The sequence below is a fragment of the Lupinus angustifolius genome, chromosome LG14 (genome assembly GCF_001865875.1).
Source record: "Lupinus angustifolius cultivar Tanjil chromosome LG14, LupAngTanjil_v1.0, whole genome shotgun sequence".
In the NCBI taxonomy this organism is placed as follows: Eukaryota; Viridiplantae; Streptophyta; class Magnoliopsida; order Fabales; family Fabaceae; genus Lupinus; species Lupinus angustifolius.
The window spans coordinates 1,657,160-1,683,793 of NC_032022.1; the positions used below are offsets into that span (position 1 = coordinate 1,657,160).

At 30.2% G+C, this 26,634-nt stretch overlaps 1 protein-coding gene and 1 long non-coding RNA gene across 2 annotated transcripts; one reads left to right on the forward strand and one right to left on the reverse strand.

The window, feature by feature from the left end:
• Positions 144 to 4,391, reverse strand: LOC109326988 (cytokinin dehydrogenase 3-like). The gene is made up of 3 exons (XM_019559946.1): positions 3,746 to 4,391; positions 1,800 to 1,927; positions 144 to 450 (listed from the first exon to the last, which is right to left on the reverse strand). Exons 1-3 carry the CDS (start codon positions 4,383 to 4,385, stop codon positions 157 to 159), a joined length of 1,062 nt encoding a protein of 353 aa, XP_019415491.1. The 5' UTR covers positions 4,386 to 4,391; the 3' UTR covers positions 144 to 156.
• On the forward strand, positions 4,305 to 26,497 carry LOC109326989. Its single transcript, XR_002105302.1, has 3 exons — positions 4,305 to 4,397; positions 16,362 to 16,366; positions 26,487 to 26,497. It is a non-coding gene; the product is annotated as an uncharacterized LOC109326989 (long non-coding RNA).

Genomic DNA, 26,634 nt, shown 5'->3' on the forward strand with positions numbered 1-26,634 from the left:
TATATATATATATATATATATATTAGAGAAAATTAATAGAATATTGACAAATATATTAAAAAATTAATTCTAATTAAAATTGAGTTTTAAATAATAGTACCAACAAATATAAACGCATATTTTTATAAATATAATGTGTCGGATACATCTACATTTTTAGAAAAGATATGTTACCTTGTCCACATTGTTATGAGATTGGGCATGATGATATTTGGCAAGTTCAAGGCAATAGAGGACGCTATGTTTGGTTACTAGGGAAATTATTCTTGGATGGTCGGCTAAAGGGAAGAAAGAAGATCTCCAATTATTTATGGGTCCTTGGTGCATTATAAGTATTCCTTCCAAATAATCCAATGCATTTTTTTGTCTCTTTCCTTTGATTGATATTAATCGTTCTTGGTCTTTGGTGAAAGCTGAGAAATCATTATATAAAAGTCTCACCCATTTAACCTGCCAAGGAATTAAAATAAATCATATACTATTTAATGACACGTAGTGATTGACTTATTATCCTACTAATGTAATGAAATGAAATGATGAATGCATGATCATGGCTTATGCAATGAACCTGTTCCAAACCATACGTCCAGATATATTGGATCAATTATAAAGTGATTTAATGATTATGATAAAAGGTTGAGAGTAAAGTTTCATCCACAATAAAATACTAACAGTTGCCGATCAAAAAAACAATATTGGACTAGTTATGTGCGGCCTAAAGATCCAACATATTAATTAATAGACAACCATAATTTAAAAGGCCGACTCATGATTTGGCCTAACCTATTAAAACTAACAAGGTCTACAATCTTGCATGTAGAGTAACTTATAAGAAAAGACTCCTCTATGGGCTATCATAGGCCTAGAAATAGGCTTGTTAGACGACTGATTGACAGGATAAGGCATGACATCACTCATAATATTATTGGACCTTCCTTCATTGGTAAATATGTCTCATTTAATAATATGAGTGACCATATAGGAAGCATCTATAATTTATCATCTTTGTGTTCTCTAAGTATCTCCCACCGTTTGTAATTATCTCTGATCAACTTAGTTTGACACTTCAGGCACTCCAAAATTAATATTCAGCCCGATTGAGCTTACGTCACATAACTCAAGGCCGACTTCAACCCGATTCAACCCAAAATCTCTTTTGACACTACATCTCCTGACCAAACCAAAGAGCCCCATTGAACCTAGAAGGACATGTTAAAACAATTATTTTGTTTATCCAGCGGGTATTCCATGAGGCATGTATATAATGTATGCTCTTTTGTACAATTAATAATATATATACATATTTAATCATATTTAATTTGAGTGAACTATCATTTAAATATTATATTCTAAGTGTTGAAATGAAGAAAACTATTAATAACATGTGTCAATTTCAGATCTTAATTAAGGAGACATATCAAAGTTCAAAAGTCGTATCTCTATTGTCAAACATATATTAATGCTTTCAATTTTAAGAATCCACATTAGGTGGTTCAAACTAGTCCATACAATGTATAAAAAAGTAGTTCATACTATAACTCTTTCCCTATTGTCCGTGTATGTTTTTTCTTCTTCATGGATCCATGACTAACATGCACTAATTAATATAATGTGAAATGTATAATATTCTTGGTGCCATTTGCCAAGAAAAAATGATAACACAGTTGTTTTTGGACAAGGACATTTTGTGTTCTAGTAAAGCTTGATGGTTGAAAAATTATGTGACATGTATGATTAGAGTTTAGTATGATTGTTGGAGTTAAAAGTTATATCACAAAAATCACTTTTTATATACGTACCCTTTTGGGAGCAGGTTCAAGTGCAATTCTTGCCCTTGCTATGATTCCAAATTGTCCTAATCCTCCAAGAACCGCATGAAATAACTCTGAATTCGTCTTCGAAGAGCATGTTATAAAATCTCCTTTTCCTTGAATCCAAACAAAACTTAATTAATTAAATATACTTGCATGCATGCATATCTACTCTTTAACAAAATACTTGTGTAAAATTTTCAGCATTCTATTTTTTTTTTAAATTATAAAACTATTGACCAAATAAGACTTTGATCAACATAATAAACATATGCTTAAAATATAATTGAAGATTCAAGAATTGGAGGCTATGACCGTGTGAACTACTTCTAGTTATTAACCACATTTCAAACATGGGACCCAATGGATAGTGATTTCTTAGGTTCACTAAGTCTATGGAAAAGGACCATCCTAACAACCATTAATTTGGCATTTAAATAAATTCTTAGCTGTTTTTGAGTAACAAATGTTTTTTTTACTCTATACTATATAATAGGACAAAAGATAGATGTTGTCTTATGGTGCTATTTTCAATAAAAACACAACATGTCTAACTAATCATTAATGAAAATATTACATGCATTACAGCTCTATTACACATAATTCTATTCTTTTTCTAAAGTAACACCATAATTGTCTAAACAAGAATACCTATGTTTTAACATTTTTTGGATAAGTAGGAGAATATTATTGATACAATTTAGCTTTAGCATTAAAATGGGTACTCCATGTACCTTTTAGAAAGGCTTGAAGAGTGTACCATCGCACCTATTTTTAACCTTTAATGTATATATTAGAGTAATTGAATCTAATTCTACAGTCAAAACTAGCTCATAGGATGAGATACAAGTCTTTTAAATACGGTTTTAGCCATAATTCCATCCAATATTATAAAACGAATAACGATACTCTCCATTAATGAAGAGACAAATACTTGATTTTACATGTATTTTTAATGACAAAAATGTTATTCCATTATATATAAAATGATAAAAATGTCTTTCTATATTATTGTTTCTTTTGTTTTTTGTAGTAATTGTCTCTCCATTAACCGAGAGAATTCTTACTCATATAAAACATCTATGAGTGTCCCAATATTGTGATTGAGTATGGCTTTGATACCATCTTAGAATTGTGCAAATCATGTCTTCCTCAATGTCAAAAGCTAACTCATGGGCAAGTCATTTTAAATGGTTTTTGATCCATTATCTACTTGTATTGAACTTCATTACTTTAATATCCAATCTTTATGAGAAAAGAGATGTGGTACAACCTTGTTGTACAAATAAAAGGTTGTTTTGCTTAATCAATGTTGTACTTTTCCTTTACTTATGTTGTGGTCTGTTTGTACTCTTATATTCCTAGCTTTGTACAAATAATTGAGGAGTTGTTCTTCAATCATTTTTAGAAGGTGAAGAGTATGATTACTACAATGCTTAAGCTATAAGTTCCATTGATAAAATTGACATTATTTATCTAAAACAAAAAGTAGCACAAAAAAAAATCTCTTGAACTTTGAAGTTGGAAAGCAAAGAGAAGAAAAACCATCATATCCATGATGAATATTTCTCAAGAAGATGAATGTATATGATACTTTGAAGTAGTGATTTACATTGTAGACCACATTATATTATATGATGCGACCACAATAGTGCGATTGCAATGATCGTCTCAACCATTTTACACCGCAACCACACCGAATCACAATGATGCTCAACTGTATTTGTGGTGCATCAGGCTGCAATGCAACTGCATTGAGCCACATCAGACCACATCAATTTAAAAAAAAATAGTTTTTTACTCACAAAATAATGCACACAACAACGACCGCAATCCGCATCACAAAAGTCGCAATGACCACAATTATAATAACTACGACCGCAATCACAATTTAAAATACCGGTACAAGTATAGTATAGGAAGAAATGTCATACCAGTGATAACATCCATTTCATGAACATTGCTAATCTGAGGCCCATAGTGGAATGTTTGGCCACTGATCCCAGCATTAGAAAGGGTTCCTCCCACAGTCAAGTACAAATAATCAGTCCAAGACACAGGTGCAAGTCCATATTCAAGACTCTTGTATAACACATCAATCCATAGTTGTTCCCCTCCAACATCAGCATAGTAATAATAACTCTCAACAAAAGGGTCCAAAATAACACTAATCCCAACACCATTTCTTCTTTCTCTGAACCCAGCCATGTCCACAACAACCCCATCACTCGCCATGGCTTGTCCTCGAGTTGAATGGCCTTGTCCCCTTGCAGCTATGTTGAAAGGGTTAGAGCTGTTATATGAATGTTTTACCAAGCTCACTATATCATATATTGAAGATGGATGAAACACTGCTAAAGGGAAATTGTGTACAAGGTTTCCATAGTCTTTTGAAGCTGATTTAATGGCTTCTGGGTCATCTTGAAGCTTGTGTGAAATGCTTTCAAGAGTGGCAAGTTTTGGTGGTAGTAGAGTTTTCCATTGTTCAGTTTTGCTAACTGTAGATATCAAACGAGTTATGGTTATTAGAAGTAGGATGAAGTATGTTGAAAAAGGGTAATTATTCTTCACCATTTTGATATTGTGGTGGAACTTCAAGGAAGTGGTGCTATAAATAGAGTAGAGAGGAACTTGCATGATAAAGAGGGTTAGAAATCATTGGGATGTAGAGAGAGGAATCTTCTCTTTTCATTAAAGAATTCAAAAGGGAAGACTTAATTATAACATGGATAAAGGGCTTGTCCTAGTTGTTATTCATTTGTGTTTTTTTATACTCATATTTAGTTTACCAACAAGTGTTGATTCAAGTGGTACATACTTGATTTTCCTTAAGTAAAAACCCGAGCTCGGACAAGATTGCCTCCAGTCCAAGAATACCTGTGGGAAACAAAAAATAATACTCATATTTAATTTTGACATGAATGTGGAGTACAAATAAGTAAAAAGTTAGCTTCGTGATAAATCCATAGATTAATACTAGAAAGTTTGCAATAAGTTAAAAAAAACTTATTCTTTCTAAAAAAATCTAATGGTTTAGATTATCTGACTAATTCAAATCATATGAACTATTAGATTTTCATAGAATAGATGGATAAAATATGGAATAATTTTTTTAACTTACTCTATACTTAAGTGGATCCCCTCAACTAAAAGTATTAGGTATACTTAGTAAGTATAAAAGATATAAAAGAATTTATAAATCCTTACTTATGAGATTTGAATAACTCCAAATGACTTGCTAAAGGAAAAGTTGTAAGTCATTGTTTATTTTATAAAATTATAACTAAATAAGACTACTACTAAATAAGAATTGTAAGCTCATCAAATGTGTTGCCAAACACAAACGTTGCATTAATATCTGGTTTTTGAGTATTATCTATGTTAGGTGTTAGTGGAACAAGAAGTACCATCCAAATAAATGAATTTTTGTCGTCATTAGTTTAATAGTAGTTTGATTAATACATTCTTGATAGCTCAATTTTTTTTTACTTATATAGTTTTCTCCCTTTATTTTTAATAATTTTTGTACACCATCAATAACATTTCAAGTGTCCTTTCAACATGTATTAAATAAAATTATAAAAAATAATTTTGATCCCTATTTTTCAACTTTAGTGAATTTTCCACTTATTTTTATGCAATTTTTATCTTCCAACTTTAATTTCTCCATATTGTTAAAAAATGATACTTCCACCAATAGAGCCAATAACTTAACCTAATAACTCATGCAAATGGCAGTCCCTTTTTCAGGTAAACAAATGCCATTAACACACAAGCATTGCATATCAGAACTATTTAAAATGAAAGGGCCTCCAATATAAAATTATATCATACGATTTTTATGTATTGTATGCTATTAAATTATATGTTTTATCATATTAATTCAGTTATTATTGTAGCTTACATATGCAACCAAGTTATGAAGTACTCCTATATAATGAAGCAATCTAACATACCCTATAGTATACATTATCCAAAACTTTCAGCATAACAACATCAAACAATATCCAATATCAAAGTAGCATAATATCATACAATGCACCAAATTGTATCAAAATGTGCTAAAGTTGAGCTTACAAAATATAATATGTAGGCAATAGAAAATAGTCTTTAGATTACTTGTCCTCATTATTCATGTCCCATTTTTCTGTCTCGATTCAATAAAAAAATGACACTTAATAAAATATATATTATAAAAATATAAAATAACATATTTATATTACTTGAAGAAAGCTCATTGGCTAGGGATATGAGGACACACTCATTTTGGGACTGGTGATCCCCATTTCAACTCATCTTTCATTGCTCTTATCCCAAAAGTTACTAACTTTATGAAGAAACATGTGTGTAGATCTATTGCTTCACTTGGATCTTTTTACAAATACATTCCAAGATTCTAGCTTTGTGTTTGAAAAATGTAATTCCATCTTTAATCTCAAATTCTCAAGCAACCTTCCTTGTTGGCCGAAATATTTTGGATTATGTAGTTATTGCTAATGAAGTTGTTGATAATGTGAAGTCAGAAACCAAAGCTTGATATATCATACTCGGCTTATGTATCTTCCCATTAATCCATAACCACGTCTTCACCTTTATTGAGTGGATTGTCTCATTGATAGACTCATTTTTAGAGTTGAAGATGATATTATGTTTTACTTACCAAATAGACCAAATTGTTACTAACCAAAGTATGCTCTAGCAATTCTTTCCGAAGAGACAATGATTACAAATGTTTGGGTGGAGAATAATGTTGAACCCTAGCCACTTATAAATCGATTGCCATACCGAGTAAGTGAATCCACAAGTAAAGAAAATATATTGGGAAGATTCATTATGATCATCACAAAGTCTACAAATGAGTCCTCCTCCTCGTGGAAAGTAAACCCATCTCCTGAACAAGGTATCCATTGTTGGCACGCTGCCTTTGAATGGTCTCCAGACGAATGTATTAACCTTCAATGGTGATTTGGATTTCCATAGGAGATGCTAGAGGTGGTGGTCCTTGGCCTGATTGGGTGTCTGTCTAAGAAGATGTGTATAAGCGAATTTTATAGAAACTTGTTTGGTTTTCTCATGGGACCAGTCCCACATGTTGATCGTGTTTCTCCAGATTGCGCACTTTTAGATCTCTTTGTAAAGATTATCAACGAGTTATTGTTTCCAAGAAAAGGGTTGTCTTCGCCAAGAGAGATTCCAAACCAAATCTACTTTGAACCATCTCCCAAGATCGTTGATAAGAGCGTCTTTGTTCGAACTTAGGTGATAATGTTGCTTGAACCTATCTGTGAATTTTTCAGGTTTGGCCTCGTTATCTGTGAAGTTGAAAGTCTAGTTTATAGCCTTTCAATCAAAGGTAGGTGGGTCGTCTGTATTGCCCAATAGAAATATACTTGAGCTTAATTAATAAACGGACAAAATAAAACAAGTAAGTGGACAAAATTTATGTATTATGCACATAAAGAATACAAGCCATGCATGTGGATATTGTCTGTTTTGTCATTTATAATTTCTGGGACGGGAAATTATCCCGACCTGAGTTACTCTCCACCCATAAGGGTGGGTATGTTGACCAGGTGGGTTACAGCCCATTTAGGCCCATTTTACTAATTATAGATGATATGTAATGTATATATTCCTACAATTTGCATATAAGTTTCACAAACAAACAAAATGTTGTACCATGTGACAAAGGGGGTGAATGGCTAAATGTCAAATTCAAAGATATGATCAACCAAACCATAGATTATATTTTGCCATCCTTCTGAAATGGCAAGAAGTATTTGTGTGAAAGAAATATAAAAATTAATTAACATTTCGGTACTTGTTTTCTGTCATTATATTGTTATATGTATCTTCATGATTGCCAACTGCCAAGTTTCCCTGCTATAGTTTTTCCTTTGTTGAGAGCCTTTACAATTTTTTACCCAAACAGTATACACATATATTAATTATACATTATCAATCAATCAAGTACTAATACATAATTCCTTATACTTTTTATGGTAACACAATTATATTTTAATTTTTATAAAATAATAAACTTAAAATTCATACATATGGTGATGTATGGTATACAAACGTATTTTTTGTTTTGTTGTTATCTTAATAGTATGTTAAACTCAAACTCTTTTTTATAAACAATTAGAGCAACTATCGTGGTTGTTCTTAACGAAATAAGAATATTCTTATTCTGTTCTTCATTGTGTCGTTCTTATTTTTTTGCTTTTTGTTCTTAAATAAGAACAATTCTTAGTTGTTCTTAACCAAAGGAAAGTGGGGAGATAGGTAGATATATGGGGGGAAATAGATGGTGTGTGACTCAAATAAGAATAAGAATGATGTTTGTCATTGTGAGAAAAAAATATATGTTGTTTTTATTTCACGGGAAGTTGTAGTAAATTATAAAATAATATGTGAGACGCAGATAAGAATGAAATTGTTGTTCTCCATTGGAGATACTCTTGATGTTGCTCAGACGGAAAATAAGAAATTCAAAAATAAAATAAATGTGAATTGGAAAACAAAGTTCATTACTACTCGATTTAAAATGTCACATTTCTCAAAGTAAAGTTAATCCTTTAAGCTTATTAGTTATTAGTGTTGGTAATCAATATAATCTCATTAAGAGCGTACTAGAATATTACACATACATATATATGTATACATATATATATATATATATGTATATGTATATATATATATATGTATGTGTAAATATTACACATACATATATATATATATATATATATGTGTAATATTCTAGTACGCTCTTAATGAGATTATATTGATTACCAACACTAATAACTAATAAGCTTAAAGGATTAACTTTACTTTGAGAAATGTGACATTTTAAATCGAGTAGTAATGAACTTTGTTTTCCAATTCACATTTATTTTATTTTTGAATATATATATATGTTTATGCAAGTTCCCCAATTCTCAATACAAACTCCCCCCAAATTGTTAAATTAAAATGTACCTATGGTACAAAATAGAAAATTGTAAAAAATGGTATTAAAAATGTCAAAAATGAGTTTCAGACATCATTTTGGATATTACATTCAACCTTTTTATTTTGGTTCATAGAAGTGATGTAGACATCTACCTGGATTTTCTTATCTAAGGCCAAGATTTTGTTTGCAAGCTTCTACTGGAATTGCAACATAAAATAAATAACAAGTCAAGCTCAGAAAGAAAAAACATATAACCCTAGAATGTGTGTTTGTCTCAATATAGATGTAAGTCACTTGAATATCTCCATGATATGATTTCTTTCCCATATTTAACATATATTTGTGCCAAGAAAATAAAGATGTTAGATTGCATACCATTTATTAAATATGTAAGGATGTGATTTTTTTATCGGCAATTATTAGTATGTTAGTATTTTGTTGTGGGTGAGACTTCATCCTCAACCTCCTACACCCTACCATCTAACCACCTTATAACTCCCTTTTTTTGTTAACGGTGGAACTCGAACCCACAACCTCCTGCACTTCATTCCTTACGACCACCCTCTTCACCATCAGACCACCTTATGACTCCCTAAAGATGTGATTCATATACTTAATTATGTGGGTGGGTACTGATTGAATCATACCTAATTTCTTAATTCTTATAGCTAAGCCTTGCATGTAATTGAATTGAATATATAAAAATCAAAAACACCTTGAATGTATTCCATCACAATATGAGAAGAAAACAATGGCATGTTATGCACACCCGAAAAGATTACATGTCTCTAGTGGTGTTTTATTTTCTATCTCGGATCAATAAGATATTGCCTCATGAATAAAATGAAATTTAAAAAAACAAACAGTAACAAAAAATATCATTCTGATTAACTCAGAATAACAAATGAGATCTCATTGGGGACATGTGAACTTTTTCCTTACACACCCAAGGGAATCCACTTTATGGAAAATATGGGGTATTACAACTATACATGGATAATAAAAATTAAAGTTAGTTATTTATCATATGATTACTTTTTCTTAATCTTGACTGTTGAATTAAGATTGAATGGTTCATATTAATTATTTATATTTCTAACACTAAGTTCTCTTATTTATTTATTTATTTATATATATATATATATTAATAACAAGATATATATCCATACCCATTTTCGTTGGTGCTTCCTAATTAAATTTAACAAATTAGCCAAAGAGAAATGTGTGATCTCAATTACTTAGCAAAGACTTTGATTGGAAGGCAAAATAAATTAGATTAACATAAGGTTTTCAAAGAACAATCTTTGACCAATATATTTCCCAAGTAGGAGAAGCTATGAGTTAACAAGACCCTTCACCATGCATGGCTCTATACAATCATATTCAAAAACCAATTGACAATGATATAAACAGTCCAACAAATATTTAAATCATTTTCGAGATAATGAAGTAGACGAGATAAAACTTACTTACGAACACTACTAATGGCAATTATTAACTGAATTGGAAAGAACCAATGGAAATTGAAAGGTGTTGTGTTGAAAGCCTGAGATACTGAAATCCAAGATTTGATGGGCAGAACTATGTGTACCTTTCCACATGTTCAAACAGTAATAGTTAGGTCTTCTAGTTAGGTCTTGTACCTAACGAATATCTATTATCTCTTGAAAAGAAAGAAAACACCAAGAAGGAAATTGTTGATCTTTGTAAAGTAAAATTTGTTGTTCTCTACCTATATTCCATAACAAAATTTCATATGTTTATGTGTAGGTCCCCCATTCGTATCTTAGGAGACTTTTGTTATAAATATAATTTGAGAATACAAAATATTTGTAATATGCAGCCAATGTGACAAGAGTAGATATTGTTGGGTATTCCAATTGTGAATGAAGAAGTTTCACATTGGGCAAAAATAGATGAGTTAAAGAGCATATAAGTAAATGGACTCGTAGACCTAATACCTTAAGGTTTTTGATTAAGGTGTTGTGTCAAACCCACTTATATGTACAAACGTGTCCTGAACAATAATATTTCACTTGGATGGTAAAATTGCAAAAACCACAACACCCATATGACAACCTCAACCAATTTCCTACGCCTTTACAACAAAGCAATATGCAAAGACACTAATATTGTACTTACAACACCTTAAGTGCTATATCTATCACACACTTTGTATTAATATCAACCAATATCTATAACACACCTTATATTTTTTCCAATACCTTATATTTTCAATGTATGTGTTACACACCACATCCATTTCAATACTAGTATCATACCTTGCACCTATGTCACACACCATGCATTTATGCAATTACCCATGTTATCATAGGTAAGTCTATGTCTAGTAAATACAATGATAAAATTTAGAATTACGAACCTTCAAGCATGTCTCTATGTCTAGTAATACATGCTATTCAGATTGAAAGTTATAAAATCACAATATTAGTTCTATGTCGAGATACCAAAAAGTGAAGTGCATGAAATGAAAAATAATACAAGTCTATGTCTAACAAATGTACTACTTGTTGAGTTATGCAAGTTCATAATAATGCAAGAAAGAACTAAATCAACTTATTCTAATATGCAATAAGATGATCAAACTTAAAGCAAACATAAAGTGAATACACAACTCAAATATAATCAAAACTTGATGAAAAAATGGTGAATCGATGTGTATACATTAAGCTCATATTACATTCAATTCCAATAAAGGTTTTAGCTACTCACTTTCACAAAGTGTAAGTAGCATAGAGATAAAATATAACTCATGGGGTGGTAGAACCACACACAAATGAGTGTATTTTAACTCCTCTAATACTTATACATTGATCCTATGACTAAAATGAGCTAAACTACCTCAGAAACTCAAAAAATAAGTATTACAAATCAATATTACAAAATGTATGTCCTTTGGCTCGAGTTGGAACTCCTTAAATAGTGCTATGGTGTTGTCATCTACACTCAGCGCACCTCCAATTCGCTTATGGTGACCTTTCAACGCACCAAACTATGCTCAACGCACCACCCACTATTCTCAACACAAGTGGGTTCGCTCAACGTAAACAAAACATTGGTGAAATTCTAATTTTTGCTGCTACTTGCGCTCAACACAACTATTTTTGCTCATTTTGATGATTCTTGTTCAACATTTATCTTTGTGCTTAAATTGCTCCAGATTAAGCCTACAAAACACTATTGAGGTGAGATTTGACTATTTATACAAGTTTTAATCATGTATTAGTATAATTTCATTCATTTGAATTGATTAAGTAGTTAACGTATCATAAAAAGAGTGTATAAAATATGATAAATTTGACACTTAACAGTTATACACCTTATTGATGATTGTGCACTAATGTGGATTCTCTAGCACTAATGTATCCTTTTTCATGACCCTGCAAAATTGGCACTAGGACATTCCACTTCACATCTCAAAGAGGATCATCCTCTCCTAAAGTGATAGGTAGTGACATTACTAACACTTATCTCATAGTTTGATGCTCCATAGGGTTCTCTATCTAGCTCTACCTACCTATTTGGAGACTCCCTTTTATAATACCAATTTGATAGCATTGTCATTTGTGTGCTCCTAGATTTCGATTCCTTGACCTCCCTTCACATAGATACTAACTCCCTAAGACCTAATCTCTATATTTTGTTTCTTGTGGCTGTGAGAGAGAAGTGTTGTTGTGATCTCATCCAGCTTGGTACAATCTTTCTATGTAAGAGTTGTCATCAAGTGTTCAAAAGAACTGGGCAAAGATCACAACAAAATTATTACTTTATCATCATCACCAACTAGGAATAGTAATGGGTACCCAGACCCACAGTGCCAGTTGGTAATATATGCAACAGAACGAGTATGGGTCTATATTTTTTACCTGCGTGTAGTTGGACCGAAGATTTGAAACCCACTGTTGATCAAATGAGTTCGGGTCTGTATAATGAGATATTCATACCCACAATTCTTAAATCTATATATAGTAACATAACTAAACATATTTTCCGTTATAATTGTGATGTTATATTATTAAACAATGATATTATGTTTGATAATCCATAAATATAATGCAATGTTATGTTGATAAAGGGATGACCACATGTTTGATATTTTCTTATTTTAATTATGCATCTTAGTAAAAAAAATTATATTTAAGTGATCATTTAAAGGTGTGCACTTATATTTTAATTATGTTTTGTAATTGATATTATCACTTTTCTTCTTCTTTTGATTATCTATAATGACACACGTGATTATAGAAAACATGTGTACAAATGTAGAAGTTGTTTGCAAATTTTTAAACATTTTCTATAATTATCAGTACCCAAAGATCCGTTGTGTACCTAAGAACTTACAGATAACAGATCCAATAAGTACATGTACGGATCTGGGGCAGGTCTGAGTCCCAAAATAACATAAAAGGGTAGATTCGAATAGTAAGTAACCCAAACCTATTCACACAATTGCCATCTATATTATTTCATAGGAGAACCTTCCTACATCTTTGGGACAGAAAGTTTGTACTTCAAATATAATTTTTCTGTAAGAGAATTGAAAATGAATTATTTTTATATTATTTGTCATACCTCTATCTGTAACATGTGAATTACATTATCAACGCATCATTTATTATTGATTTGTATTATTTTTATTTGATAATCAATGATAGTTAATATGTGAATGAATGGTAATTTATGATAATATAAAATATACTTAGAATCTTACACTGTCAATATATACATATTAAATCCGTTCATTTCCGAGGGGTCCAAGCAGCTAGAACACAAAATCAACGGGATCACGTTCTCCAACTATACAACAAAACCACAGCTTTTCAATTACAACGTTGTAACACACCATCGTATCCATTTCATTTTGTTTTTTTGTGATTACTGCATTTAATTTTATTTATTTTTTTCTTTACGATAGTTTGAAGAGGTGGGTAACCCTTAGGCCATCCCAAATATAGTGTTTTATTTGCTTATAATGAATATATGTCAAGTATATTATGTTTTTATGTGTATATTTTCTTTTTTTAGGTTGGGCTTCTCTTATTTCTTTGATTTTTCCTCTAAACTTTGGAGCTGAATTTTTTGTTTTGGATAGCCTTAATTAGATTTTTTCTCTAGTCTAATTTTTTCAGGAATAATTAGTCAATTAAGTATTGAAGTTTCTTTAAAACTTGTTTTGACAAAAGTTTTGTAGAGAAAATGTCTAATAATAGGATAGTAGCAACATTAAGAGACATTATTGTACAAGAGCTGGAAACATTCACAACATGTCCATCTAGTTCTCCTAATAAAATTTTGTGTCTCTATATATAAAACTCAAACTTGATGAGGAATCAAACATATCACCTAACCCAATCATATTTAATTTGTTATTATTGAATTTATTTTTTTTACACACTTAAATATCCTAAATGGAAAGGTATAAGATATATGTCTTTCTTAAGGATGCATATAGGGGTGAAGTTACCCAGTTTTGGCTTGATCATGATAGGGCATGCATATGGTTGGGTCTCATCGAGTATAAGGCCGGGCTCGAGTTTAAAAATTAGACTCAATTAATATTTAGGATTGAGTATGGAACAACCATGACCCGACCCAAATCCATCTTATGGTTACTCACCAATAATGTTTGTATGTATCTCTATTCAATTATATAGAGAGTAATGACATCTATTTCACTGAAAGTATCATTAGTTCTCTAATTTTTTCATCATATATACATGATTAACAAAATATATATATATTTCATATGTCAAATTACATATTCATAATAATAAATAACATTAAGAAGACTTTACCTAAAAGGGGTATGCATTATATTTAATCGGGTCTAGGTCGAGTTCGGGTTTAAAAGCTGACCCAATTGATATTTAAGGGTTGGGTTAACTTCGGGTCTATGTCTAGGTTCCAAAATATGACTCAATCAACATTTAGGATCGGGTAAGGGATATCCCTTGTCCAACTCAACCCACACTTTCCCCTTGATGCATATTCAACTTTTTATTTTATGTAAATAATGTTTTGTACACAGTAACTTGATAAACAATTATTAAATTAGTCATTTAAATTATTTTATGTTTCTAATTTGATTTTGTAAAGTTTTTTTGTTTTATTTGGTCTTATCAACATGTTTTTTCACCACTCTATCAATTTTTATCTAAAACTAACAAATTTTCATCTAAAACTAACAAATTTTCTATCATTCAATTTAGTGTGAAAAATCTACAACATCTCTCTATCGTTTTCTAAAATTGTGTATTATTTTAAAAAAATAACTAAAATTAAAGAAATTATTTGAAAACAGAAAATAACTAAGGATCTAATTTTTATCGACAAAAAAAATATTTATCAGAAATGTACCAAAAGCCTAAGAATAATACAAGGAATGAGCATATAAAAATAGCTAAAGATATAATTGAAACCACAAAAATATAAGATCAACTTGAAAATAAAAAATAACTTAATTGAACACCAATCTAATAATTTTAACAATGCTATTTGACGAAAGTAGAATAATATTTAATGAAAGTATTAGTAATACACAGAGGTAAGTGCATGGAATTTGAGGAATATGTGACACGAGCTTATATGTGTCCTATTTCTGCATGGATTTAATATATATACTCGACAATGTATGTGTTTTTTACATTGTTAGTAAATTATTTATCATTGATTTATTAACTACTATTGACTCTTAAGCAAAAATAATACAAACCAATAATAAATGATGTGCTGAATCTTTACACTGTCAGTACACAGATTTTAAATCTTCCTACATTTTGAACCCACCATCTTCTTTTTCAACTGAACATTGTTGTTGGAGGCTGTCATTCCTATTTCACTCTATAAAAGCAACCTATTTCACTGAATAAGTGAGTAATGTGATTTCTCCCACTAAAACTTTAATTTCACACTCTTTACATTTTACACCTCATCACTAACCCTCAATCTCAATTATTTGTATAATATCATGCCATTCAAGTAGCGTGTAAGAGGAATGTGTAAGCAAATATTGGAGTACCCATAAGGACCATACTCTTAAGAAGGGTTTTAATAGGGTCTAATTCAACTAAAGTCTCTCAACCACATTGTCTATAAGACTAGTCTTAAGTTAAGAAGATCATTACGTTATTGAGAAAAATTAGATCCGACCGATATTTAGAGTTATGTAAGGAAGAAGCATAACCCAATCTGTAAACACTCATTCATCAAGTTTGTATGCGTCTATTCAATTGTTATAGACTGGTAATATCTTTTTTGGCCCAAATTTCATTGATTTTCTAATTTTTCATCATTTATATATATATATGTAAAGGGTTAAAAAACATCTTTAATATATACATATATAATTTCTTATATCAATAATATTGACAATACTTTATCTAAAAATAGTATGCATTATATTTAATTGGGTTTGGGTTCAAAAGCTGATCAGGTGACATTTTATATCAAAATAACCTTCGAATTTAAGTTTGAGTTCAAAAAAATAACTTAATTAATATTTAGGGTATGGTAAGGGACAATCCTTACTCGGCTCAACCTGACCTATACAGAGCCCTAGTTGCATATATGAGAGAAAGTATGAGTTACTCTTTTGGACCAAAGTGTATTAAGCCTTAGGTCTGATGAAATACGTAGCATATCTTTACAAAGATTCTGCGTTGTTTGTGTAGTCAATTTTCAAGGTAAAAGTTCATCAGCTAGGAGGCACAGTGTTCCCATTTCTGAGCCTCATGCCAAATTTCCTTCTAATTTGAAAGAGGGTCAACTTCTTGTATATAGCAACAAATCTGTTAGAGGAAATGACATGACAGATTCATAGATAGATTGAATGTGATAGTGCATTTGTTTTATCTGGGTATCTAGATCTGAAAAAGAATCAATGATCCAGAAGAAAATTAAAGTCATAATATTTGGCGTCTTTTATTAAGAATTGTATCATGAAAATGACTACCTATAGACTAAATTAAAGTATATTATTGAATACTAATAGGTGAATGAAGTCGTTAAAAAAGAAATTACTATCATTGGGTAAGAGTTGATAGAGTGAAAGTCATTCTAAACATCAATACTTAAAAGAAGTAAAAATGGATTGAGAAGTATAAGAAAGACAAAATGATACTTAATTATAATAATAAATGGAAGAACTTCAATGTAGTAAACATGCTAGCACAGAAAATAATGGAAGAACTCATCAATAGGAAACATGCTACAATAGCTCAATATAGACAAATCCAAATTCCAACAATTCTCCAATTTAATGGATTAAACATATGTAACAATTATTATTATTCATAAATAAATAAAAAGTCATTTAGATAACGAATTGGAACCTAAGATAACACAATATTTAGTTGAAAATCCCTTGCCCAGGTGACAGTAATTTTCTAGGATCAAACTCATCTTTTCTTTTTTCAAACAGTTTCCATTTGGAGCTAAAGTGTTGCACCCATTCTTCATGTGTTTTGTGTGGAGTAAGATATTCTCTTATCTGAATACCAGCATTCTTAAAAAACTGTAGTATTTCTTGGTTTTGAGTTTGAACAACATTTACCTTATCAATCCTAGTTGAATGCAAAATACCAATTATATGTAGAAAATATCTTATTGATATAGTGGAGTCAGTCGACTACAACGAGAGAGTTTCATTAGTACTAGGTTATGAGAATAGTGAAGAACTATAAGTGAGAAACCACATCTTGAACTCAAACTTTAAGGCATTAGTTTTATGGGTATTTCCATCTTAAAAACTTTTTCGCTCCTCCCCACATATCTAATGTGAGACTTCACACTTGAATAAACCCAACATACTCAATCCAGAAACTCTTCATATGACACATCTTTTTCAAATAAAAATGTAGGAACAAACTTTAATCCTTTCACCAAATTTGCAACTTTCTAGAAACAACAACATAATTGAGTTAATATTGATTAATAGCTAAACTAATCATAAAATTAATGAAGTAACTTATCTTTTCTACTTTTGATTGAGAATTAGGGATATAGTATTTGACTAGCTCTATGGTATATACAACACCATATTTAGTGACCAAGGAAGTTATTCTTTGTTGATCAGATGCTGGAAAAAATGAAAGATCCAATGGTGGTTTATTTATATAATTAAACCTTCTACATAATCTGCTGCATCAGTGCCATTTAATGAGATTAAATGTTCTTGGTCTGCAGAGAAATCGGTGTAAAGCAATCGAAGCCACTTCACCTTCATGCAATTTAATCAAAGTATAATGTTATGATTAATTAAGGGCTTAAGACTTTGAATATTAAGTAATAATCTCTAGTGAAGAAGAAACTTCACCCATTGGTTTAACTTCGGAAAGATTAAAGTTGCATTAACAAGTCCCTAATGACATTGTTTAAGAAGTATAAATGGGTAAGTAGATCTTATAATTCTCAAAATATTAAAGAAACAATCCTCATTACAAAACACTCTTTTAACTTCCTTAAACAATGTTTAAGGACAATTGTGAATTTTTATATGCAAAGATGTTCACAAAAATAAAGATATTATAATATATTCCTTTAAAATATAGTATTATATATATATATGGGGAAATGTGAAAATTTAGAAATGCATAGTTAGGATAGTGTTAAAATAATTGTAATTCTAAAATGGATAATCAATTAACAAAATGATTAATTGATTATCAATGTTGAAATATTTTTTTGTTATTTGGGTGAGTTTTTATTGGAGTTTTATTAGTTGATCAGTTAGTTTTTAATTGTTTGGTTAATTAGTTTTTCTGCCCTCCGTATAAGCTTTTCATTGTCATTCAATGAATCTATTGATTCTTAACATTGTATCAGAGCGTAATTATTTTTTAATGACTTCTACTTATGCTAATGTTCCTTCTAAGAATCATCATCATTCTCTCATTTCTCACCTTCTTCATCCTCTTGAATGTCCTGGTTGTATTCAATTTCTAATCAAGAATGCTAGCATATATAGAAATACAAAGGAAAAGACTTGTTCATCAGAATTCCCAATTCTTGAAGGTGTTTGATGAAATTACTCACAAGAATTCTCAACCTCTTTCACAAATTACTCACATAATCATTTCTCACAAACAGAATCCCATTTTCTTTCTCTTGATATGAACCCACGAACGCATTAACATTTCTATTCCAGGTGCTAGGTCATGATGATGTTGTGTGTTGAAGCATGCAAACCATGATTATGAGAATTACTATCTTTACATTTTCTTGATTCACTTTGCACCTTACTTAGGTGAATATGTGATCTATCAAGAACCTCAATTTTTGCATGAGACATTTATTTTGAAATTATACTTTGCATATGCATACATCTCATAGAAGGTTTTACCATGCATCAAGTAACTTACTTTTCACACACAGTTAATCGATTATGCAAGAAGTTAATCAATTAAATAAAGTTCTAGAGACTATTGATTAAGTTTTCTGAATTTAGATAATTGATTATGTATCTTAGTAATCGATTAATGATTAATGTTCAATAGAATTGAAACTATTTTCAAACACATTATTCGATTAACTGAATAGATAATCGATTAAGGACAGCTAAAATCTATTTTATATATAAAGTTGTATTTTAACCCATGAGAAAGAATTAGGTATTCAAAATTTTAGATCATATTCATATCATACGAAAATTCTCTGCATCAATTTTCAAGTGAAAAAGTGTTAAGTTCTTGAGTGATTTTCAAAGAGAATAGTTAATTTGATTCACAATTTTTCAAAGAGTATTATACATTTTAATACACAAAAATCATCATAATCTTCCACCAATTTCTGTGTATCTTTGTGAGATTGTTGTGTGGGGTTTTTGTAGCTGATCACTAGAGTGATTAAATTGTACTTAGTGAGTGCATCACAACTCAACATTCTTGTTAGCCATTTGAAAGAAGAATCACCCTAGCTGCGGTTAGGATTGATTTGTGTTCTTCATTACTTATACAAGGGTCTTGAAAAGAAGCAATAATCAGCTAGGACAGAATCGTGAGTACATAGGGTATCCAAAAGAGGCGAGAGAATGTCAAACTGTATTGTTTCGCTTAGAGTTCAAGAAAGGAGCGCAAAAGTGTCAAATTGGAAGTTTGTGTGTAATTGACATTAAAGTTTCTACTTAAGAAAAATATTCCAAATCAGATGGGATGATTGGATTTAGTTTACAAGTTGAATCACAAACGAATCAGGATAAAATTCTTTGGCCTTTTTCTTCTCTTCCGTTATCTCATTTCTTTTACATCTTTACATTATTTAAATTGTTTCATGATTAGTTTTATCAATTCATCACTTGCCCATTAATTGATAATTGTATGGAGCATTATGTGAAACTGATATGTTTCAATAAAGATTTAATTTATGAGATATCGACAGTGAAATAACTATTTTCAATAATATCAAGAACTGTCAAGATAATCGATTAAAATTGTTGTTAATCAGTTACGACATTACTATGTGTAATCGATTACAAACTTTGATAATCTACATAATGTGTATTTTCATTAAGAAAAATTAACCGGTAAAAGTGGTAACTTTGTTGCGCGACACTTATTCACCCTTACTAGGTGTGTTTATAGTCTGATCGTACCCAACATGTAATTCTTGCAAAAGCACACAAAATTGTTCCGGGATAAGTTTTTATTTTTTTTATTTTATAAAACTAGCCTACCCCTAATTACCTCTATTTCTTCATACTTTATTTTTTTTATCACTCTCTCACATTAAACACACAACATTATTATAATCTGAAAATTTTCTTCATTGAAGTAACATATTAGGATCAATATTAAGATTCATTTTTTTCTCTTTTTCATCCATTATGGTTGGTTAAGCTTATGTCAAAATAGATGGGTAAGCTTTGGACGAAGTTGCTTCTGCCTATAGTGGTTAAACGTCAGTATTGCGTCACATTTTGATTTCAAGACTATATATCGTGTTCAACGCAATCATTGAAGCTTGGAATACATGATACACTCCAGCTTACGGGAATGTTAAAATAGTTGTAATTATGTAATGGATAATCTATTAACAAAATAATTAATCGATTATCAATGTTAAAATATTTTTTGTTATTTGAGTTAGTTTTATATTGGACTTTTGTTAGTTGATTAGATAATTTTTAGTTGTTAGGTTGATTAGTTTTTCTTTCATCTATATAAATCTTCATTGTAGCTTTTCTATTCAATCAACTCAACTCAATATCATATAATTTATTAAATGAATGTTCTTCATTCTTAATAAATAGAAAGATATAGAACCATTTATCAATTTTAGTAAACAAGTTATTGTGATGGGGGAGAATTACTCCTTCTAGCATTGAGTTACAAATATTATCTACTTTCCTCCATTTTGACATTGCCATGCTGCTCTTAAACTAATAAAAAAGATGAAAATAAAGTATTGAAAAGAAATAAAATAATGAAACTATAAAATGTACTATTTCTTCAATGCATTAAATATTTAAATTTTTATCAAATTCTAAAGTTTGACTTTCAGATTTTAGCTTCTTAATTATATATATATATATATATTATATATATATATATATTTAATTTATGAGTAAAATATTCTCATTTTAAATTAAATGAGACTAATAGCTAAATATAGCCCTTATAAAAGCTAAAGTACCAAAACAATCTCAAAAAATTGCATTAAAACTTGTCATTAATTTCTTAGAATTTGGGGGTGGGGATCATACATTCGTTGTTTAGTAGGAAACTTATTGCTTACGAAAAATGAAACATATGTACAAACAAAAAGAAATTACAAATTAAAGCTTTTAATTTACTATGATCTGATATTCGAACAACTATGGACTTTGGTGTGTGCAAGGAATGATTTTGTTATTTTCTTAGTTATTAAAAGAAATACCAATACATAAAATGAAAAAAAAAAAAATTGATACTTACCCTTGAGGGTGCTAGTCCTAGAGCTATTCTTGCTCTTGTTATAACACCAAATTGGCCTAATCCTCCAAGAACAGCATAAAATGCCTCAGAGTTATTACCAGCAGAACAAGTTATTAAGTCTCTTTTTCCTGTAAAATTCACAATTGAAAATGTGCATAAAGTTTATGGATGCAACAATTGAATTTTTTTCAAACATTAATATTTCCTTCCATAATACTTTCCCAAATTTGTCATTTTTTTGCTAGTGTTTTTCTTTTAACATATTTCTAATTTTAACGGATTTTCTATTGGGAATACCCCTATAGTTAAAGGAGACAAGTTTAGTCTCGAACTGTACCCAAAAAATGACTTTGAAAGATACGAGATACAAAAGATTCATTATGCATCTGCAGTAGGAAGTCTAATGTATGCTCAAATTTGTATATGTCTTGACATAGCGTTTGTCGTGGGAGTTTTAAAAAATATTTGAGCAATCATATAATGCATCACTAGAAGACAGTCAAACATGTTATGCGTTACTTAAAGAGAACAAATGAGTATATGCTCACTTATCAGATGTATGATAATTTATAGATCATTGGGTACTCTAACTCCGATTTTGCTGGATGTCTAGACAATAGACACTCCACCTTTGGATATGTATTTATATTGGTTGGAGGTGTTATCTCTTGAAAGTCTTGTAAAGAGACACTCATAGATCCTTCAACCATAGTTGTAGAGTTCATGGTTTGTTTTGAAACATCAGACCATAGCATATGGTTGTGGAAATTTTGTCATTGGCTTACGTGTGGTTGATGGTACTAAAAGACCACCAAGAATTTATTGTGATAGTAAGTCTGTGATTCTTTACCCCAACAATAATAAGAGTTCTACAAAGTCAAATTTTATTGACATCAAGTTTTTTGTTGTTAAAGAAAGTGTTCAAAATAGACAAATATCCATAGAACATATAGAGACAAATTTTATGTTAGCTGATCCACTGACTAAGGGTTTGGTACCTATATATTTTATGATTTACTTTGGATGTTATATACAGTTTTTTATGCATAATAAAGTTGATGGTTTATTGCTCCATTTTGAAATTGTGCATTATAACTATTATATTGCAATTAAAGACTTTGGATTGATCTCACTAAATAATAAAGAATGACCAGTTGGAAATAGACATGTTTGAGATCACATTGCATGAAATTTCTATGTCACTCATCCATCTTTGATCTATGTCATTAAGTATATTAATATGCTGATCATCGAGGCCTAGTCACGTTTGAATGTGATGAAGGTCGTGGTGGTTACATAGTTTATATATGAGATGGACCATATTGTATTAAGGAGAAGTTTAAATGTAAATAGCATACAAATGTGCGCCTAAAGAATATGTGATATAATTGTTTCAGGAAAATATGAAGCCCGAGTGAGAGATGGTTAGAAATTCATAATTTCTAATTAAGGTGGGTATCATATATTTAATACAATTACATTGACTATTTATTTTAGGGGTTACAAAACAAGTGATGTAATTACTGACTACCTAAAAGACTTCTAAAACTGCTAACGAGTATGGGCTTAATGAGTAGATACTCAAACGGTTGACATATAAGGGATAATGGGAACCTTATAAGTTAACACACAAGGAACGATTATGGTCCCCAAGACATCAAATCACAAATAGTTTTCACTTCTCCCCATTAGAGAGAAAACGAATCCCAAAAGGAATTTAGGATTTGGTTGAGGAAGGTCATCATACCAAAACTCTCTCAAAATGTATATCAAAGGAGTATATTAGAGAACATGGATTCATGTATGACTTTTTATCCTTGTTTTATATTATGTGTGAGAATCATGAGATTCAAGATCCTACGATTGATATTTTAACAATCATTAGGAAATATCTAACATTATGTGTTAGAAAGGAAGTCTCACATCGCCTACGTCATTATCTCGGGAATGGTTTAAATACCTATCGGGTCACTTCTCACATAGTCAATTGGTTTTGGGATGAAACCTTAACATGATATCAGAGTCTGAGCCCAATTTCTTTCCGGTTGTCATAGGCCAAAAGATATTATTTAGTTATGAGTCAAATGTAATCTTTCGTCTAGTCCGACAAGCTTATGTGGAGGGGCAAGTCTCACATTATGTATTTCAAAACTATTCCTGAATTAACAGTGAGAAAAGGTCTATTTTCTTCATTTTGTAATGGCTTCAAGATTTAGTTGTTTAGAACTCAAAATTATATACCACACCATACACTTCATGAATGGAGAAATTGAAAAGCACACTTAGTTAATAAATGGTCTTTGTAATGGTTTCTTGCCATGGAATCAAGTATTTTTTTCTAGCACCATTTAGTCTATCTAAACTCTTGTTTGAACCAAATCTAAGCAACTTAAAGATTAGCCTGTGGGAACTTATAACAAAATAGCCTATTAAATTAAAAGATTTTTTTTACATGATACTATTTTTATCACCATTGTTGCTACAACGAACTGATAATTTGAAGCTATATGTGAAATAAAAAATGTACATCAAAGTGAGCAGTATCTATATAGAAAAGAGACAATTATTTTGCATATACTTTATAGATGTTATACATTTCATTGCAATTTATTTTGCAAATACAATTTTAGTTATTTACATATACCATGAGTCAAAATTTCTATGAACGACATTTGTTATAAAGGGATATCTATGAACTCTGAAATGAATTAATTTCTTATTTAAAAGAGCAGGCGATAAGGAAAAGCATGAGTAAAAACTGAGGCCATTTATGGTGAATGGAAAAGCCTAGAGCAGCAAGCTGCAATGACACAATGATGCTTAAAAAGCTAGAATCCAAGGACTATTATTTAACTCATTCTCAAGCTAGAATCCAAGGTTGAACCTGACATCAGTGACATAGAAAATTGATTCAATGCATGTGAACGCATATTATTTTTATAGGAAAATATATAGATTTCATTGAAAAGTACAAGAGGTACTTAGAAGTTAAGACCACTTTTTTGTAAGGATGACTTGGTAGTATTCAATAAGCGATGATTCCTGTAACCATACTTGTTGAGAGAGATATCTATACATTCCGAGATAGATTATTCCTTATTCAAGAAGGATAAAAATGTACTCTTGATAATACCAAAAAAATAAGTTTTGTCATCTTGCACCATGTGTTTATTTGAATATTATAGATTATAGAGGATAATAAGACACATTTGGACTTTGTGTATACAATGATAGCGTTTAACTCAAAAATTCATGAACTTTATTACTCATCTTACCCATCCTTGCATGATTCATTTCTAAACATTACACTATTAGTTACTTAATGGATGTTTGGATGTTATTTCGGGAATATTTAAGTAGATTGACAAAATTAGATATTTTGGTATTGTTGGGTTTATTCAAGTGTGAAGTCCCACATTGGATATGTAGGGAGGAGTGAAAGAGTTTATAAGAAGGAAAGGCTCATGGAACTAATGCCTTAAGGTTTTGGTTCAAGACGTGGTGTCTCACTTATGACTCTTCACTCTTCCCATACCCACGTAACAATGGAACTCCCCATTGTCTTGGATCAATGATATTGAAATAAGAACAAAAAAAAATAATGAATATTTTTTTTAATTGAAATGTCACATTTTTATTAGTTTGGGACATGAATTAAGACACAGTTTTGAATAAGATATTTTTACTTATAATGAAGAGGAGGTAAAACTTCAACTCTCTCATGGGTCTCTCTCTACAAGTGAGGAGAAATAAAACATGAGTTTCACTATATTATTTTCTCTCTATCCTTACTCTCCTCTAAGCTGAATGAGAGAAAAAGTTCATTTCTCTCCTCTATATTAAAAACGAACTTGTTAGAAGTAATAATTATATGGTTATCTTTATGAGTAGGGATCTACTTATTCATTAAACTTACTCTTTATTTTAGTCATTAATTCTATGTATATCTACCGGTTTAGATCTACTCACTAATTCAAACAGTTAAATTTCCCTCCTCTTTTTTTATATGAACAAAAAAGTTATAAACAATTAGTAAGATTCAACATTTTTTCTTCTTTTTACTCTTCGAATTTCTTATAGCTTGTTTCCTTTTTCATGCTCCAAACAAGAGTTTAAAGTCCTTGTGATCCACATCCACTTATTAGTTCATTTTACTCTTTCTTTTAGGTTCAGGATTGTGAACCTTACATACTTGGACTTTAGTTCATTCTTCCAATCTTCTAACTTAGATTGTCTCCAAAGGTAGATTGTAAAAACATTCACATTACCAAACAAAGTATTCATTCTTAATTGGGTTCCTCACATTATTTTATATTTATTATAATTTTCTATGAAATAAGAATAATATTTACTTTTTTCTAACAATAATAAATATCATTCTTATTCTTATTTGGGTTCACAACATCCACATTTTTTCCACAACATCTATCTCTATCATTACTTTTCTTTGACAAAAAATAATAAAGAATTGTTCTTATTAAAGAACAAAAGTCATGAAATAAGAATGACACATTGAAAAATAAAATAAGAATGTTCATATTCTGTTAAAACTATTGTGGTTGCTCTCATCCCAAAAATATTACTAAAATTTAAAAAATTATTATTTTTATTTTATCTTTCTATAATAATTTTATTCATTTATTATTTCTCTTATTAATTAAAAAATGTGGAATCATTGTCTTGGTAATCTAAAAGAGATATATATATAAGCAATTTCCCTAAAAATACAATTATGGGTGATTGATTTGGGGAGATTTAGTATTGAGTGATTGATTTCGTTGACTATTTTAAAAGGATTAGAGAGTAAAAGAATTTTGGAGGCCCATCCATAAAAATTTAGAAGGAGAAAGGAAGTACATGCACTGTTTGTAAAAACAGGTTCGTGGTTCAACCGATAAACCAGTAAATTAGTGAACTGATTCTAATATTATTGTGATACATT